General features: G+C 40.7%; 1 protein-coding gene across 3 annotated transcripts in view; it reads left to right on the plus strand.

Annotated features, from left to right (window-relative positions):
- NEDD9 (neural precursor cell expressed, developmentally down-regulated 9) overlaps nt 1–19,460 on the plus strand; it is a 196,374-nt gene that overhangs the window by 132,423 nt on the left and 44,491 nt on the right. The window contains exon 1 of one of the 3 annotated variants that reach the window (XM_019628478.1): nt 6,175–6,369. The exons of the other annotated variants lie outside the window; for them this stretch is intronic. Coding sequence (XP_019484023.1) covers nt 6,358–6,369 — 12 coding nt within the window. The 5' untranslated portion in view covers nt 6,175–6,357. Of the gene's footprint in view, nt 1–6,174; nt 6,370–19,460 lie in introns of those variants that run through there. 3 annotated transcript variants of the gene reach the window in all.

Here is a 19,460-nt window from a genome sequence, read left to right on the forward strand (position 1 = left end):
ACTGGACAAACAGTTAACCAAGTTTACTATTTGGAAGTGCTGAAAAGGCTGCGTGAAAAAGTTAGACGACCTGAACTTTTCGCCAATTCATGGCTCTTGCATTACAACAATGCACCAGCTCACACGGCACTATCCGTGAGGGAGTTTTTAGCCAGTAAACAAAGACTGTATTGGAACACCCTCCCTACTCACCTGACTTCTTTCTTTACCCGAAGATAAAGGAAATATTGAAAGGAAGACATTTGGATGACATTCAGGACCTCAAAGGTAATATGATGACAGCTCTGATGGCCATACCAAAAAAAGAGTTCCAAAATTGCTTTGAAGGGTGGACTAGGTGCTAGAATGAGTGTGTAGCTTCCCAAGGGGAGTACTTCGAAGGTGACCATAGTGATATTCAACAATATAGTAGCACTTTTTCTAGGATGAGTTCACGAACTTAATTTTAAGAGTGATGAAAGGAGGGCAGTCTAGCCAACAAGGACTGTACTCATATAAACTTGAAAGTATGAGTGAATAAGAGGGTGTGTGTGTATGTGTGTGTGTGTGTGTGTGTGTGTGTGTGTGTGTGCTTGTTTGTATGCACATTGTTAGCTCTAGTCACAACTTGGGAACAATACCTGTTCCTCAGTTAGGCTTAGTCCCGCTAGGGTGGAGATGTTACCTTATTGAACTGACAAACGGGACTCAGACAAGGAAAGCACCCACAGGAAACTTTGGGCAGTATGGCGCATGGCCGACTCAAGAGCCAGAAAGCCTGCATTCACATAGCAAACCTGTCATTCACCTGCTGTAACTTTGTGCCAGTTGTAGAGCCTCTCCGAGTTTCTGTTTTGTTACATGTAAAACTAGGATACTATAACCTACCTCATAGGGTTGTTATAGTAAATGAACATTAAACAAAAGAATGTTTGTGAATATTTTGCACAGGACCTGGAACCAGGGGCTTTCAATCAAGGCTGAATGAGCCAGGGGCCAATTGGATTAAAGGAGAAAACTTGCAATGGCTCATCTTTGTTTGGGGAGCTTTCTGGAGACTTGTAGGACTGAAAAGTTGCTGCCTCAAATTATTTTTTGAAATAACTTTGGTATATGCAGACTTTTAAAAAACTGGCATCAAACTAGAAATGTTAAAATATGGCCCTAGAATGGGTATTTCTAGATTGTTTCTCTGTAGATGGGGAAGGATCTATGCTTTAGTCTGAACTCAGTGATGGATATATTCTTGCACTATTCTAGAGCATGGGTTGGCAAACTTTTTCTGTGGAGGGTCAGATAATACATTTTTGTTCAATTTTACAGTCTTTACTGTCTCTGATGCAATCCACACAAATCTGCCATTGCAGCTCAAAAGACAATGTGTAAACAAAAAGGCATCTGTGTTCCAATAAAACTTTATTTATAGACACTGAAATTTGAATTTCACATAGTTTTCCTATCTCATGAAATATTATTCATCTTTTGATTTTTTCCCCAACCATTTAAAAATGTAGAAGCTATTCTTAGCTCGAAGGCATTTAAAAAAAAAAAGTTCCCACAAGCCATAGTTTTCAGACTGACCCCTTCTAAGAGCTAGAACTGGCAACAGGCCTCAAGTAGGTTCTGAAAAGGTGCATCTTAGCTCCATTCCTAGTAAATTTAAACTGCACTACTGCCCTCAAACACAAGTTTTCCCCATTCCCTTCATGGGCACCAGGCAGAACCTCCAGATATCATTCTTGGAAGTTGCATTTATCATCTTATTCACTTAGCAAGCATTTAAGCACCTTTACGGTATAAGCCTGCAGGAGACGCAATGTTGACAAGATAGCACCCCTTCCTCCTGGAGCTCACCTTGAAGCTGGGGAAACAGACATCAACAAATCATGATGATGCAATGTAGAAGGGCCTGATAATAAGGCCATGTTCCAAGCACAATGGTGGCAGAGTAAAGTGAAGGAGGAATTAGCTCTGAAAGGGCGAGGTGGGCAGGGTGGGCATTGTTGACAAGAAAGCACAAAAGAGTCAGCGTTGGTGCTTGGCTGATAGCAGAGGAGTGACGGGAGGACATCCTCAGCAGAGGGACCCATCTGTGCAAAGTCAGGACAGCACAAGCGAGCCTTGGATTTGGTGAGACACCCCACACCCCATGTAGCTAGGTGGCAGATGAGGCCTGAAAGGGAGGGTGGGCTCCGATTACAGTCCATGCCGAGGTGTGAAGATTTTGTTTTTTAAGGTATTGAAGTGTCCCTAGAGGTTTTTAAACATAGTGGTAATGTGATCAGCTCTGTACTCTGGAAATTAAACAGGTAGTGTGATGTGGGAGCAGGGAGAGATTTCAGGCAGGGAAACTACAGAGAAACGCAAGATGCACAGGACTGGCCTAAAGCACTGGTTGTTTTCCAGTCCCAAACAGAGGGTGGGTGGGGAGCCCTGTGCAGGGTGCCCACCCTCAGGGCAGCAGCTCCGTCCTCTGTAGGTGGGTCTGAACTAGATAACTGCCAAGATCACTCCCTGTCCTCACTTGCTCAGACTTAGCCCTTCATTCTTAGACAGCAGCCACATGGGTTCCTCTCAAGTTGTGGGCAGAAGAATGAATCTCTTCCTTTTAACATCCTCTTGATTTTTTGCTGTCTCCATGCTAGTACCCAATGGCAGCTGGAAAACCATTTGGATGGCATTTGATGCCATTTCCCTTGATCCTGCCTGCATGAGAGAGCATCTGGAGAGGCAGAGCCCTTGGCAGACAAGCAGGCAAGTGGCAAGGCCGTCAGGCAGAGAGAGTGCTGCTGAGCACAGGGTAGGGTGGGAGCCCATATCAGCCCATGGCAGTACCAATGTGACTCCATAAATCAACAGTGTTTATACAGCACAGTTAAAGCAGTATTTTTACATCCCAAATCTCAGGTAGTAGATGGGGAGACGGCTGTTTCTCTCTTCATTGTGAGAATTTGTATTTCCCCAAAGGCTTTTGAAGGAAAAATTCTAGATGACACCAATAAAATAATAACTACCTGAATTATATAAACTGCATTAAGACCCCGAGCTCAATAGCCTGATGTCCTTGAATGATTAAACAAAAGGTAAAACAAAAGGTAAAAGAGAGGGCCGGCCGAGTGGCGCGATGGTTAAGAACTCGCTTGGGATGCCAGAGGGCCCCAGTTCGGATCCCACATATGAGGGCCAGTGACACTGTTCCCCTTCCCCCAATTCCCCATCACTGTTCCCATCCCCCCCAATTACCCAATAAAAATCTTTAAAAAAAAAAAAAGGTAAAAGAGAGAAACAGGTCACATCATTCCATGTTCAAAACACACTAGTGACTTCCTATCTCACTCAAGAGAAAATCCAAACTGCTACCACCTACTTCTCTGAACTTGCTCTCTCCACCCCTCCCTGGGTGCCCACTGTGGGACACCTGGAATGCTTGCTGTTCTTAAACTCACCACACTCATTCCTCCTCAAGCCCTATCCATCAGTCACTTCCTCTCTCTAGAATGTTCTTTCCCCAGATCTTTGAGTGGATCCCTCATGTTATTCAGATGTCTGCTTCAATATTATCCCCTTAGGGGAACTTCCCTGACCACTCACTCTAAAATAAGACAATCCCGGTCTCTTTTCCTCTGGTAATTTTCCCTGCTTAACTTTTCTTCACGGCATTCATTACTCCAGAATTGTACTATACATTCATTGAATCGTTGTCCTCCACTCCCATTAGACTGAAAGCTACATGAGGGTAAGAACTCATCTGGGCCGCTGTTACCTCCCCACTGAGAACAGTACCTGGCACATGGTCAGTGCTCAATTAATATTTGTTAAATTAGAAAACTGCCCTGTGAAAGGATGAAACACAGATGGGGAATTTCTTCCCCTTTATCTTAATTCCTACCACAGTTGTCAATAACAATCTAATGGTGATAATAGGTCTAATTCATTAAATAATTAAATATTGATATTATTTATATATTTAACAATAGTGTTATATAACATAGTAATAAAGTAATATATAATAAATTTAATATTAACGTAATAATTAATGATAATAAGCAACTGTTTATTAAGGTCTTTCTATGTTCCAGGTCCTGTTAATGTCTATCCACATTATCTCATTTAATCTTCATTCTAACCCAGCAGGTAGATATTATTAGCTTTTTTTTTTTTTCTGTTTTACACTTCAGGACACCAAAATTAGGAAGTTAAGAAATTTGTTGAGATTCTAACACAGGCTTACCTGCCTCCAAAACCCTTGTGCTTTTCTTTATATAACTTTATATAACTAACAATGAACTTTATATAACCACCTTGAAATGAACTGTAGGTAGATTTTAAGTGTCTGACACTTACAGGACAGAAACAGGAACGTGGAAGCTCCACTTGGTGGGAATTAAGCTTTCTAAGTGGAGAATGCAATGACAAAAAGCCCTAACATATGCTTTGGGAAACAGTAAGCATTAAAATGGGGTGAGATAGTGTTCACTATTCAATAGTACTCATCAAACAAAACAGAAAGAGGATTCAGCTTTACTGCTTAGGAAGCCAAAGGAATGTTATCTCGATCTCCTAGAGGCCACTGGACTCATCTTACAGATGGGAAGGCCTTTTGACTAATCCAGGCAGACATCAAAAACAATTTCCTGCAAACTAACGACTCTCCCGTGTAAGTCTGTGGGACGGTTAGGAAGATCCTTGCAGTGCAATGTGCTGCATGCTTGATTTGTGTTCAGAAAGACCTTGCAGAATCACTCAGGCTCATCTTCACTGGAAAACTAAATGAGGAAAAGCACGGCCTAGCGGATGCCAGAGCCGGTGTGTCAACCTCATGATGATCACCTGAGGGTCATGTCGAGGGAATGGGTGCCACATTAAATTGTGAGCTGAACTGTGAGCTCTGGAACTGGAAACCACTTTTGTAGGGAAGCTGTTCTCCTGTACTTTTTGCTTAAATCATAAAAGTTGTTTTAATCCACTAAGAATGGGGAGGGGGTCAAATCAAACTGATTCTGGCCAACTTGGTCAGGAAAAAAATAAGGGCTGAGTTTTCCATCCAAGTCATTTAGTCTAGCTGGAGTCTGTCCTACTCAGGGACAGCTATTGTGTGTACTCACCAAATCTGAATCCTGAGGCCCAGGAAAAAGGAATTTTCCCCTCACCTCTCTACCCTTCAGAAAAGTTGCTGAAGGTAACCATTTCTGTCCTTTCCTGGGTGCTCTCTTTCATTACAGAAATCATGAAGCTGAAGCGAACGTTCTGTGCTTCACTGGAGAGAGACAGCTCTTTTTAACCAGGCTCATCAAAGAGTAGGCATTTTTTTTTGTTGTTCCCTGGATAATAAGTGTTGGTGGGTTAATGGGCCATCTTCAGGAAAGAGGTCAGAAGGAAAAACTGCAGTGTTCAAAGCTGGAGCTAGAAATGCCAGCCATCAAAGAACACAGTACTTCGTAGACAGTGATGATATATAGGGCGTACACTGTCCAGCCCCATCTGAGGGGTCACATCTAACTAACCATTATCCTCCGCAAAGCCAGAAAAGGTCGCTTAATGTGGCTGACACTCAATTCTGTGAGGCCCTCGTGAGAAGCTAGGGAAACCCTGGCGCTTGGGCTACGGAGTTCCTTTGCACTGAGGGAGAATTGTATTCTGGCTCCTTGCAGGCTGACGTTGCGAGTACTTTGAACACTGAAAAGAACAAAAAAAGCAAACAGCCACAAAAAAAGGGGAGGGAGAGAGGAGAGAAGGAGAGAGAGAGCGATATCAGCAGGGGTAGTTAGTAAAAAGGGGCCCGGAGACAGAAAACCTTTTGTTCCCCGGAGTTCGTTTCATGTAGAGATTGTGAGGTGAATGGCTTTGAAATAAAATGGGTTTATGAAGGAGTTGCTAGGTCACAGGAAGCACGACTGTCAGGCTGCTTTGTGAATTCGATTTCTTTAAAACTTAAGTTAACCTTAAAAAGACTTTATCTCCTTTTCCCGGGTTTTTTTTTGGGGGGGGAGGTGTTGGAGTGAGGTTGGGAACGGTTCCCCACTTTGTTTTGTTTTCCACTTTTTCTGATAATGTAAAAAGAAATGATCACATTACAAGTCCTTTGTCAGTTTTCAGAAGTTAAGAAGTGGGCGGGGCATCGTAGTACCTTGGCCCACTAGCCAATGGCGGGGAAGTTATGCAAATATAGTCCGTGATAGGCCCGCCTCAATCAAAACAGTGAGCTAAGAGGCTTTGCAACATAGCTGTGTCGGAGCCCTTAGCTGAGACGACAAACCTGCCTAGCCCCGGACCAGTTCTCACTTTCATTTAGCTCCACACTCGATGGAGGGGCAGACACGCCAGTGCTCAATGCAGTCTAACTAGTGTAGAAAAACGGCTCAATTCACCGCTGCCAAGATGAAGTATAAGGTAAGAGAGTGCCTTTTATATAAGGTGTGTGTGCGTGCGTGTGTGTGTGTGTGTGTGTGTGTGTGTGCGCGCGCGCGTGCGCGCGCGTGCACGCGTGTGTGTTTCACACTGTGACAACTCCTTTGCAGGGACCCCTTGTGTGCCCCAGAGAGTTCTGAGATGGGTTTCAGTCAGGTTGGCATACAAGCAAGCAAGCAAGCAAGCAAGCAAGCAAGCAGAGACGCAGTCTCTAAGACCCACTCTGGGACTTCACAGCACGCCCAGGTCCATCTCCTCTGAAAGTTTTGGGGAATTTGTCTTAGAGCCGGTCTGTAGCGGCCACTGCAGATCAGAGGGTGTCTGAACTTAAAGCGGAGCACGCATTTGCTCAAGTCTCTGAGGTTCCCCCAGGCCTGGCCTCCACCGTCCGGGGGAGCTGGGGAGCTGTAATGAGAGAGGAATTAGAACTGCTGAGTTTCTCAATCTGGCTCTTTATTCACAGAGGTTTCAGCCTTTGCTTTAAGCATTTGGTCTGGGAAGCAGTTTGCTGTGTGTACTTTTGGTGGGAGAAATTTAAAAGTTCCAGGTACTATTATACACAGCTGATGATGGAGAATTTTGATATCCTTAAATGATGTTGGTTGTAAGAAGAAATGAGCATTTGCCATTTCTTAAAAACACTTTTATTGGCATTTGAATGGACTGAGGGTCTGAAGCTTACAGAGTGCCGTAACACTTTGACAGCATTATTTTCCCATGTGTTTTGCACCATTGTTTGTGTGTTAATTCTTGACAAAAGAATTATAACTTGCTCAGCATATCCCATTTTAAGTCGCACCCGTTGAGGAGGCAAGCAACTTCCAGGGAGACTGAACAGAAGCAGATTGCAATGAATTGGGTGTGAATTCATCCCCTCTTGGATGATGAATACTTCTGTTCTAGAATAGACAGGAGTCCTAGTGCTTTTAAACAAAAGTGCTATTATTGAAATGCATTTTGGCAAGGTGGCTATGCTTTTGGATTGACAATTGGTGTTACCTGTCTGACCTTCATGATTGTGCTAGCTGGGAGCTACTTTGCTTTCTCTCTGAATTATCTAGCTTCTGACCCATCCTTTTTTAATGTGATGTTGTAAATACTTGATTATGGCTAATAGCTCCTGGCTAACTTCAGTGATAAATCTTTTTATTCAAAAGTTATAAATCTTATTCAAATCTCTAAATCTATGTTGAAAGTCTTTATTTATAAAGTATGAGTTATAGTTCTGCTTGGAAAGGTTACAACTATCTGAAGACTCAGGTATCAGCTATCACTCTACTATCAGCTTTCCATTATCTGTCTTAGTAGGAAAGATCAGAGGATTGGGTAATCTTCAAGATTCTTAATATTTGACTTAAAAATGCAACCAGAAACAAATCCTTCTATCAGGCAGGAAAGTTCTCTTTCTTGAAGTAGTTCACCCCGTATTTCCACAGTTGCCTAATTTAGAGCAGTGATGGGACTAGGAATTACTTAGCCTGCAGTGAATCTTTGCCCCTCTGCTGCCTGTTGCTGAAAGCCTTTAGTTCATAAAAACTGGCTCGCAGACAAAAGAAAAAAAGAAAAAAGAAAAGAGAGAAAGAGAGAGAGAGAGGGAGAAAGAAAGAAAGAAAGAAAGAAAGAAAGGAAGAAAGAAAGAAAGAAAGAGAAAGAAAGAGAGAAAGAAAGAGAGAAAGAAAGGAAAAAGAAAATATGTTCATGCATTTATTATTGGAAAGTGCAAATGGCTGAAACTAACACTGAGTGTTGTAATCTATAAATAACAAAAGTGACAGTATAAAGTCACTTTTAATCAGTGACCTCAGCATGTTTAGTTTTACTCTATGGAAAGAAAACATCATGGCAACAGATGATGTAAATTGTGACTGGCATTCATGGACAAAACCTGCCTGTCTGCCAGGTCTTACCAGTGAGGTAACACCCTGCCAAGTGAGGTAAATACATGATTTTATTAGCCTGTGGACACCTTCACCAGCAAAAAATACTGACTTCTCTGACTGACCAAATGACAGATTGACACCTTGTGGTGACTATAAAAAAAGCCAATAGCTGAAGCAATCTACTTTCCCTTTCTTACAAAGCCTATTTTCTCTCTTGTTAATTAATAATGGACAACTTTATTTAAGGAGAGTGTTTTGTAAATTTAAGTAGAGATGACACAAAGGTAGAGGAGTGATAAATAACATTTCTTAGGACTCACCATGACAATACAGATTATCATATTTAATTCTCCCAATAATTCTATAAAGGTGGGTATAATTATATTCATGATCAAATGTGGAAACAATGGCACAGAGAAGGTAAGTAATTTATCCAAAGCCACATAGCTAAACAGTGGAGGAGCTGGGATTTGAACCAAGGCTATACGGTTGCAGAATTTGAGACTTTCAACCACTAGTAAAGAATAAGAAAGAGCCATCTGTGACCTCCCTAAAATGTCCTGTGTGACTGATGTTTTCTTCACCCAGGAAATTTAAGACTCTATATCATCCCAAGTATTCCTGTAGGATAGTCTTTTTTTTCAGGCAGTAACTACAAAGCAAAGTGAAATGCATGTTTTGCAGTTATTTGTTTCATTTGAGCCACTTAGGTAGTAAAAGCAGATAATTATTAGATTGTAAAATCCTGGAGTCAGGAATTATCTTTTAAAGACTGTGTTGTGCTATACACTATAAATTAGCACAGTCAGGCTTAACAATGTTCACTTAGAGATTTATAATCCAGCCACTATACAATTTTTTTAACCAGATTATCTGGTTTAAATACTTCAGGGATCATAACTGAAGAACAATCAAACCTCCACTCATTTTACGCTTATACGCAGCTCCCTGTCAGTCAGCTATGTATTTATAATAATCTTGAGAACTGTGGAATGTAAGCCATTACTTTGGTAAACTTTTTTAGTTAGTACCTATCTAGTCCATTTTTATTTCATTGTTTGTTTGTTTTTTCATTTGTTCATGGGAAGGCTGCAGTCACTCTCATATGTACTTAATATTCCATTTCTCTTAAAAGGATTCAGTCTGAGGTTCTGTGATAGCAAATTATGGGGGCTTCATTTATTGAGTTTTCCACAAGCTCATCTGAATATACAGAACCTGTTCTGAAATGTGGGGAAGGCTCATTGAAGGCTCAGTGAAGACTCCCTTCCTGAGGGTCTGGAAGCCACTACTGCGGCTGCTCTATACCAGGAGGGTGATTGAAGGGCCAGTGCACAGCTGTGTTTGAGCAGAGGCAGAAGACACCGCCTATTTTCTACAGGCTCGTGCTTCTGGTCAGTGCGCAGCAGGCGCTGCCTGTCTGGTCTCTTATAGTTGAGCAGCTTTTGTGGCTTTGCCAGATTTTTTAACCCTATGTGCATCCATTACATTTAAATATTTCTAAATTATTTATCTAATCTGCCGTTCAACAAATTCATTCTTATATGCTTGGACTGAAGAAAAAATACAGATGGCACTTACAATACAAATCAGAAAACTACATTCTGAAATTCAGATTTCTGTGTTCTGGTTGAATGTGGGTGAGGAAGGTTGGAGACACAAGAAAGTGTGTACTATTAAAAGCTTTTGAGGAGACTTTGAAAATATTTTTATTCTCTCCAGCTAGCTTGAGAAAAAAATAATTGAGGGTCTTTGATTTAGTCAATATGGTCATTTATGACCTAAATGATTCCCAGTTCTTTCCTTGCTTTGACATTTTGGTTTTAAATTCCTTATCCTCTTCTAGATGATTTATTGTATTCAATCCAAATTAGAAACGCCTGCTGCCCCTTTTAAATCTTATGTGAGATCTATAAATTTATAAGCACCAAAAGATGTTTTGAAAAATCTTAGTTATTTGTTTATATATTATTGATTGATTGATCAAACTCATTTTCAGAGCTAAATGACTTACCTACACAGAGATGAAAGTCTTTGTAGAGCTCAAGGTGTTCTGATAACAGCAAATTTAGCAAGTTGCACAGTGTGGAAAGGGTGACTTAGCATCGTTTCCTTGAAGGAATATACATCAGTCCTTTTCTCAGAATTCATCAGTGGCTTCCTGTCTGCACCCCCTCAAGACTTCTAAAATCAACTTGCTTTCTACTTTTCAAGCACCTTTGCAAACTCCCTCTCTCTTTTTGTGCCCTTATAACCTTGTCTCTCTCTCTTTTTTTTTTTTTCCGTTCAAGGATTGCTTATGCTTCTCTAATTGCACAGTTTTGTAGGGCTCACCTTCCCATGCATGCAGACATGACACCCTCAAAGCACATCCCATACCCCCACCTCTCTCCTCTCTTTTGACTCTGCTGTGAGAAATCTTGGTCTCGTGCTGCTCCCTGTTGATTTGCCCCTGTCTCTTTGCGCCTATGTGACTTGGTTAGTCTGTCACTTCCCACAGGTCAAGTCTCCTCAACCATCCACTCCATTAAACGATCAAAAGCCTAAAACCTTTGTATCCTTGACTGTCCTATAATCCCTACAATAAGCTTTTTCCCCTCTGCCCTACTCTGTTAGCACCACTTATTAACTCCTTTCAATCAAATCACTATCTAAATAATACCTGTAACTTACATAGGTTGCCCACTAGGGTTTTCCAATTTTAAGCAAGCCCCGCTGAATACAAGAAATAAAGAAATGAAGTGTGGGCTTTATTTGTATGAAGAGGCAGATTGATAGACAAGTCATTGAATAAAAAATATGATCTAAGATCTGTTACGGCCTGGAGGTGGCAGGGTCTTGCTCTTGTATATTCTTGTAGTGGAGACAAGATACAGTGTGGGCTTTAGAAAAAGGCATTATCGTTTCTTATGATTTAATGTTCTATAACCTTGGGCAAGTTAAGTTCTCTGGGCCTCAATTTTCTTATCTGAAAATAGGGATAATAACTGCCTGTTCTAAGGCCTGAACAAGATAACATAGGAATGTAAAATACTTACTATGGCTTCTGGAATATAGTAAGTAGTCAGTGCCAGTTAGCTCCAACTCTCCTTGTACAATAGATACTCAATAGATGTTGAAAGGATAGTGTGGACTCAAGACCTTGTGACAGGACTATGTCAAAATCCCAGTTACTAGGTGGCTGAGTAGTGTTGAGTATTCCATGGGCCTGGATATGTATTGTAGGGAATTACCAGCACACCTGTCTGCCCACTTGCTAACGTATTAATAACTTGGTACCTTCACTACTATTAATCAGATTTGATATTCCTAAAATTACAGAACTTTGCTCAAGGTAAGTACAGAACAAATACTGAGTTGAATGCTGAGTTACATAAAATATTTATACAAGTAGCCATTAAAGTCTTAATGCTGTATGGCATAGTAGAAAGAACATGGGTTTGGTTTCAAATCCCACTTAGGTTACTTTTTAACAGTATTATAGGCAAGCTACTTCATTTTTTTAATTTATAAAAATAAGACTTATGAAATACCTGTCTTATCATATAGTTGTAAAGATGAAGATATGAAAATCATCAGCTTCTAGCACATAGTAGGCATATACAAATAGCTATTACATGACACATTATAAGAGACACACACACACACACACACACACATATAAATAGATATACAAGCATTTATATAGGTAAACATTTAAGAAGCAACATTCATTAGAATTGTTTCCCCCAAAACAAAAATATTCATGAGGAAAATAAAAATTCATCAATTTAAAAAGCCAAAGGTGAAATGCAGAGGTAGCAAGTTGTGGGGTACAGAGTTCAGTGTAAATCGTATCCCTTATCCTAGCGCAGTCCATTAGAGTGACGTAGATGTAAAATAAGAGGTCTTGGTTATCTATTTTTAGACCACTTTAAGGCCAGAAAGAAACCTAGACAAATTGGTTTGCAATGCCAGCCACTGGGACCGTGGCATTACTCTGCAGTAACATATAGACTTAATTATCAAGACTCCTTGCCAAGATAAACAAAACAGGGCCACTGGGAAGAAATACTATATTTCCAACTTGAAATGCCAGAGAGTAGCTGCCGGTTTCCTAGGCAATGAATGATTGCAAACACGATGAGCATGGAAAGGGGACCCCCCCCAAAAAAAACCCTGTTTATACTTCGTCCACAATACCACCCTCCATCTTATTTACTTTGAACATTCCAGTCATCTCCCCGCAGTGATTCTTACTGGTTAATGAGGACGCCGCAGCCTGGGGAACGTAACAGCCTAGCTGCAAAAGACTCTCTTCCTAAGGAATCTTCATTTCAAGATAAATGGCCTTGTTGGTGACCTTTTCCACACTCCATGGAAAGAGTGATTCCTTAGACCATAGTTTTAGTAGACAATGTGATCTAGGTGAAGTGAGGTTTATACTTTTAGGAAGATGGAACAGGCACTCCAGAAAATGTGAGTAGTGAGTGTGTGACAGTGATTTTGCATGGTTAAGGTAAGAGATAGGCAGTGAGATATTAAAATTGCCAGTGGAATGATTTCAATAGATGCCTGGGCCCCACGATGGACTACTAAATGCTGGTTTGTTTTTTAAAAAGAGCTCATCCTTTTCCCCCCTACCCTCCTCCCCAACCATTAATCATGCTAAATAGTGTTGTTGTTGTTGTTGTTGCTGTTGCTTTTTAAACTTTATTGGGGAACAGTTTCTCTTTTTTCAGGAAACTGTTTTTTCCCAGGAACCATCAGATTCAAGTTAAGTTGTTGTCCTTTAATCTTAGTTGTGAAGGGCACAGCTCAGCTCCAAGTGCAGTCGCAGTTTTCAATCTAGTTGCGGGGGGCGCAGCCCACCATCCCATGTGAGAGGTGAACCGGCAATCTTGTTGTTAAGAGTATGTGCTCTAACCAACTGAGCCATCCAGCTGCCCACCAGTAGCTCAGCTCAAGTTTATCTAGTTGCGGAGGGCACAGCTCACTGGCCCATGTGGGAATCGAACCGGCAACCCTGTTACTCAGAGCATGTTCTCTAACCAACTGAGCCACCCATCCGCCCTAAATAGTGTTTAAGTAGGTGGTTCAGGGCTCTTATTCAAACACTGGGTACATTGATTTGGAAGCATCTTATTTCTTTGTAAATCTTGGTGTATATGCTGCAAATGAGAATTCCTCCTGAAATTTCTAGTATGTTATGGTAATAGTTACACGGTATTACCAAAAATATTCCTTATGTGCAATGTTAATGTTTATGCTTACCAGAAGTAAAGATTGAGCAACGATGAATATGTAAAAGGCAAGCATTGCACAAAAAATGTTTGATAGCTCCTTTTGAATTCAAGTTTAATTCCTTTCTTTATTCTTTGTGAGTGTGTGGCAGGGTTGGGGCGATTATTTGTGAAGCTCAATAGAAAGTCGCAGCAACCAAAAGGCATATAAGGTTAAGATCTGAACCAGATCTTTCTATTTATTAAAGCAATCTGTATTTAGACAGGATGATGTGCCATTAATATTTTTTCTGATTTTTTTTTTTAGTTGTGTGGAAGCCCTGTGCTGTCTCTTATATGAATTAGCCTTAGCCTCATTAATTTGTAGTAGTCGGTCAGTTGCCCTTAACTTAGCACTTCGCCCACAGAAGATGTGGCTGACTTGTCCCCAGGCTTCGTGCTTTGCCGAAAGAATGAGCTGGGTTACACAGTCCCTCCAGCCCCAACCCCCAATAACCATAGCAAGCAAAGCCAGCGCACGGGGAAGTTTAGTCTTTAGTATATAACAGTACGTGTTAATAATCTGTCAATGAGTTTTTTGGGTTTAGGTGTGTGTGTGTGTGTGTTACTAATTGTTTGTGGTATGACTTAGAGTTTAACAGGAAGTGGGTTAGTGGACCAGCAGGACTTCAGTACAACAGTGTTGGCATAGCAGCATTTTGAAGTCCTCTTTTCCCTTGAGTCCTCCACTGGGATAGAACTTCCATGTTGTTCTCTGATTCTTCACCCTTTTTCACTCCAAGCTAAGTATGATGAGCTTACATGGGGGTACGGAGAGAACAGTAGGAATACAGGTAGCCCAACAGCATTCTTTCTCTTAATAACCCCATTGACTGTGAAGCTAGAATTCTAGACAGTCTCACAGAGGCCCAGATGCCTTGGGAATATATCTCATTTCCCCATAAAGATCATCTTGTCATTTAGAGAACATGTCCATTGACAGAATATAACACCCTTATTAGTACCTATCCTTTTTTCTCCCAAACCCTGACTTCACCCAATGCATAGGCATTAGCAACATACAGACTTACATGCCTATCTTTTTTTAAGTTTAAAAGAAAGAAAGAAGAGAGAAAGAAAGAAAGAAAGAAAGAAAAAAGGAAGGAAGGGAGGGAAGGAAGGAGGGAGGGAGAGAGAGAGAAAGAGACAAAGAAAGAGAGAAAGAAAGAAAGAAAGAAAGAAAGAAAGAAAGAAAGAAAGAAAGAAAGAAAGAAAAAAGTACTATCCAGAGAAATTACCATTAATATTTTGCTAAATATCTTTCTAGGTGCTGTCCTATGCAAATACTTATGCAAATAATTTATATGAATGGAATAGTATACATGCTTTTAACCCAATAGGTAGTAAAGATTATTATCAATAAATATAAATAAACATCTATATATATATGTAATTTCTGTAAGTATCTAAGGAACTATATCTATATTTCACAAACCCCAACATGGGACATATGGGCTGACAATGGGAAGGATATTTGAAACTGGGACTGTCTTGGAAAGTTCAGGAACACATGGTCACTAGACAGTCAACATGAGCTGCTCCAGAGATCAGTCAATGGTGGAAGGCGATATCCCTTTTCCTTTATGTCAGCTTCTTGATGGGAAATTATCTAAGAGACTTTTTTTTTTCCCCCACAAAAGAAACGGTTTATTCAGGAAAAGAAAAAGAAGCAAGCCCAGCACCGCAGTGCAGAAAGCACACCTCCTACACAGAGCTCCTACCCGCAGCCCACATGGAGGCAAAAAGACCTAAGAGGCTTTCTTTTAAGTGGATGCAAGCACACTTTTCATATAGAGTTATAAGTAACATTTATTTATAAATAATAAGGTCGACCTTTTCTTGTTTCTTGCAGAAATAGGCATCTTTAGAAATGACGGAAAACTCATTTTGCAGTGTGGACTTGTGTGGAGAACACAGGAGAAAGTCATGCAGCCCGGGGATTGTATTTCAATTGTTCTTGTTTGAAACCTGGCGGTAGCTCTGCCTCATAGCCTGCAGTGTCTGCCCAAGCCTCCTGCCTTCCTTATTAAGATCTTAATTACAGACGCAGCTTACTTCATTGCTGGAGGGAAAGAATTTAGTTTCTCTGAACTGTGTCTGTTTTCTGGTGTGGCAGGTGTAATCATGATGAGATCATTTCTGGTTTGTTTTCTATTCCTGGAGGAATTTTTTTTCTGAAGGGAGGAGTACAGTTCTTAAGACACAATTTCATGAGCTCATAAGAGTGCAGTAATAACTGTGCTGTGATTTTATAGAGACCCTTTCTTCTGAAGAAATCAGAGCATTTTGCATATATAATTTCAGGACTCCTCACAATATTATTATAAAGAACATGTCCATTATTCCCATTTTGCAAATGGATAAAGAGTCACAAAAGGCAGTGTCATTTCATTGTCATTAGTCTTCCATTATGAGGACTGAGACTAGACTTTGTTAATTCAGTTTAGTTTCCATTCCTCTACCCAGCGTTTCTCAAGATCAGCGCTATTGACATCTAGGGCTGGATATGTCTGTGTCGTGGGCTGTCCTGTGTATTACAGGATGTTTAGCAGCATCCCTGGCCTCTACTCACCAACTACCAGTAAAATACACACACACACACACACACACACACACACACACACACACTGTGTGATAACCAAAAATGTCTCCAAACATTGCCAAATGTCACCTGGAAGGATAAAATTCCCTCAGTTAAGGATCACTGGCCTAAATCTCCTCTACTTTCTTCTGTCTAACAATAATTGCCTTACTGGTTTGAGGTGATAGAAGCACAAAAATACAACCATAGAATTGTTTGCCATAATTTTATCATGACCAAGGTTGAGCTTAATGTAACAAACAGGTCCTAACCAAAAGGAAACTTCCTCTTCTATGCTTAGCACCAATTTGGTCAAGCAAATAACACAAAATACTAAGAATCATGGGGTGTCCTCAGGTCACATGGATTGTAGAACCATGAGGCCAGAGGAAGACAGATTGTCGAGAATTAAGGTTGCCATAGAGACAGTCTGATATACTATATGTGGAAGAGGCCTTTAGAGCTGGACCTTAAAGAAAGCTATTTTATTCTCATAAACTGGTGTATAATATGTACATGTAAAAACTTATCTATATACCTAGCCATTGAACGATTTCATTTTGAGGTTGGGTTTTTTTGTTTGTTTTTTATTTTTTTAATTTCGTTGGCTCCTGTCATCTTTCCTCTCCTTCTAGCTGAAAAGCTGCAGCATCTAAAGGTCCTTTCTTGAGACAACTCTGCAGTTGCAACAGTGACAGCATATGATTGCATACGCCCCCTCAGCCAAGTATACCGACCCACTTTTTAGAACTCTTTGAGGACCTCACAAGTTAAATGGGATAATAGCAATCAGGCACCTAACCTAGGTTGGGGACACCCAAAAAAGTTCCAGTGAGGGATGGCATCCAAATTACATCAGTTGGGTTCTAGCTGGGAGACAGGTGAGGCTTGCCGGGATGTACACATATTTGTACTGGCATTATATTTAGATATTGGCCCTGGATCGTATTGTATTTAGATATAATTTCCTACCTTGGGGGCTGCTGCATAGCTTCGTGCTGGAAGGTAGGATATATGAGAATGTAAAAATAGGAAGATCTTCTCCCTTCTTTCAAAAACTTTATTAGATGTTATAACTTATGTGTTTTGACTTTTGAAAAGTTGTCATTTTTGGAACTATACTGTAATATAATGGACTGGAGTCTCCTATTCGTTTATCACAATTCTCATTTCGCTTCCCCCAAGTACCTGGTAGATGTTGGAGGGATTTGTCTAGACAGGCAGATGTGATCCGGTGCCAATACTACAATGTTGGATGAAATCCAGACGGTTGTTTTATTGTTAATAAAACCTATCTTTTGGGTGAGTGGGTGTCAGGCCTTCATCATTATATGGCGCCTATCAGATTTATCTAAGGACAGAACCCTGAAAAGAGTTTGTGCCTGCACCATGTTTTTTATCCTTTGCCAATATACTATACTTAAATCTATCAAAACCCGGCAACCTGGGAGAAATGCTTATAAATTCCAAGGCTTAATAGCAACAGTACTAAATCCTAAGATGGAGAAGGTTCTCAGGAAGTACAGCCTGGTCCAGTGGAAAAAATCCTAGATAAAGAGGGAAACCAGATGCTATTTCTGGCTCTGCTGCTAATCTAATAGGACACTGTCTGGGTTGTAAAACAAGAAGATGGGTTAGAATGATCTCTAAGATCCCTTCTTAATCTAAAAGTCTAATCTAGTTGGTTCTGGTCAAGCCATGGGTGACTTCTGGTTCCAATACCATAGAAACCTAGGTATCCTTCTACCTTCTTTAACACCCTCAGGAGTTGCTTAGGTCAATCTCAAAGACCACAGCAGAGTGGAAAACTGAGCTCTTAAAGACACGTGTTATTTATGATCATCAGACTTTTGAGGAAAAATCTATTTTTTTTTCTCAAATACTGTCAACAAACAAATTCTGGCCAAGAAATAATAGAAGTGGACTGTGAAGTACACATACACTCATACATGCAAGCCTACCTACCAACTCGTTTATAATTTTATAAAAAAATATGAAACAAGGGATTTGCTCTAGGCTTCTGTTGCCTTCATGGTAAACAAACGCCAAGATGTGAATGTTTCTGTCCTGTGCCAACCTTAAATCAATAGATCATGTTAGTTCTAGTGCAGGAAAGGAAAGGAACACAGCATCTGAAAAAAGACTTTTTAAATCTGAACAGCTGTGCTGTGCATATCATGGTACCAAATCTGTCAAATAGAATTTCTTCCTGAGATCCAAAACTCCACATTTGCAATGAGCATGAGCTCTTCTCACCCATTCTCCGGAAGCAGTATTACTTTGGCATATGAGCCACCAAAAGAATGCTGGGTTCTGAATGACCCCTCATTGAATAGAAATGCGTCAAAATGGAAGACGTTGAAATTCCCAAACCTGGAAGCCTTACAGGGGCCCACACAGGGGGCGTCCCGTTGGTGCATGTGGGGGCTGCCACATGTCAAAGAATTCTTTGAGAGGGCAAGTGTCTAATGTCACATTTCTTAAAAGCATCTCCCACTCAGAAATGCTCAAAGAGAAAGCTATGGCTAAAGTTCACAAGACTGGAAAATCTAAGAAAACTTAAGAAATGATGGCAGACTAAATGACATGAATACTCACAGACGGTCTGAGATAGGCACATAAGCTTTGCAACTATGCTGGGGGTTTAGAAGCACTCTCCAGAAAAGAAAATCATTGGCTGAAATGTGGCCTAGGTGGCAGAGGAATCTTTGGTGGCACATGTTAGATGCTTCTCACTGGTGGTCAGCCGTATGACAAGGGACTAGTGGGGCCTACAAGAATACTGCTGCTGCCTTTCTGTGACTTGTTCAGATCACATAATGAAAAGTGAGTCAGATCTGAAATATTGCTGAGAAAAACTTGGATGTGCTAAGTATTATATCTTCTAATTCCTGAACTTGAAAGTTTTGTGTCTAACTACTTAACAATCTCAAGATCTAACTCAGGAAATTAGACATTCCAGATCATCCAATGAAAGAGCCCAGGTGTAAACCAAGTATTCCAAGAAGCAGAATCCAGACACTTGTAGATAGCCATGTTTTCTGACGACTACTGCATTCTTTTGGGAAATCCCACATCCCCCTGTTTTCTAAAGGTGATGGGAGGAGGTAGCCAAAGTAGTTTGACAACACTCAGACTAAAACTCATTTTTGTCAGCAGGCACAAAAGCGCACACGCCTTTCTTTCTCTTCCTCTGTGTCCTCAGACTGACCTTGATGATGTTCATCCTTCAGCCACTTCCTTCAGGACTGATTTTCTTGACAATGGCCATTTCCTTCTGTACTGTGTCTGTTTCTCACGATCTGACCCGCCGATGTGTGTGTGTGTGTGTGTGTGTGTGTGTGTGTGTGT

The sequence above is a fragment of the Hipposideros armiger genome, unplaced genomic scaffold (genome assembly GCF_001890085.2).
Source record: "Hipposideros armiger isolate ML-2016 unplaced genomic scaffold, ASM189008v1 scaffold_796, whole genome shotgun sequence".
In the NCBI taxonomy this organism is placed as follows: Eukaryota; Metazoa; Chordata; class Mammalia; order Chiroptera; family Hipposideridae; genus Hipposideros; species Hipposideros armiger.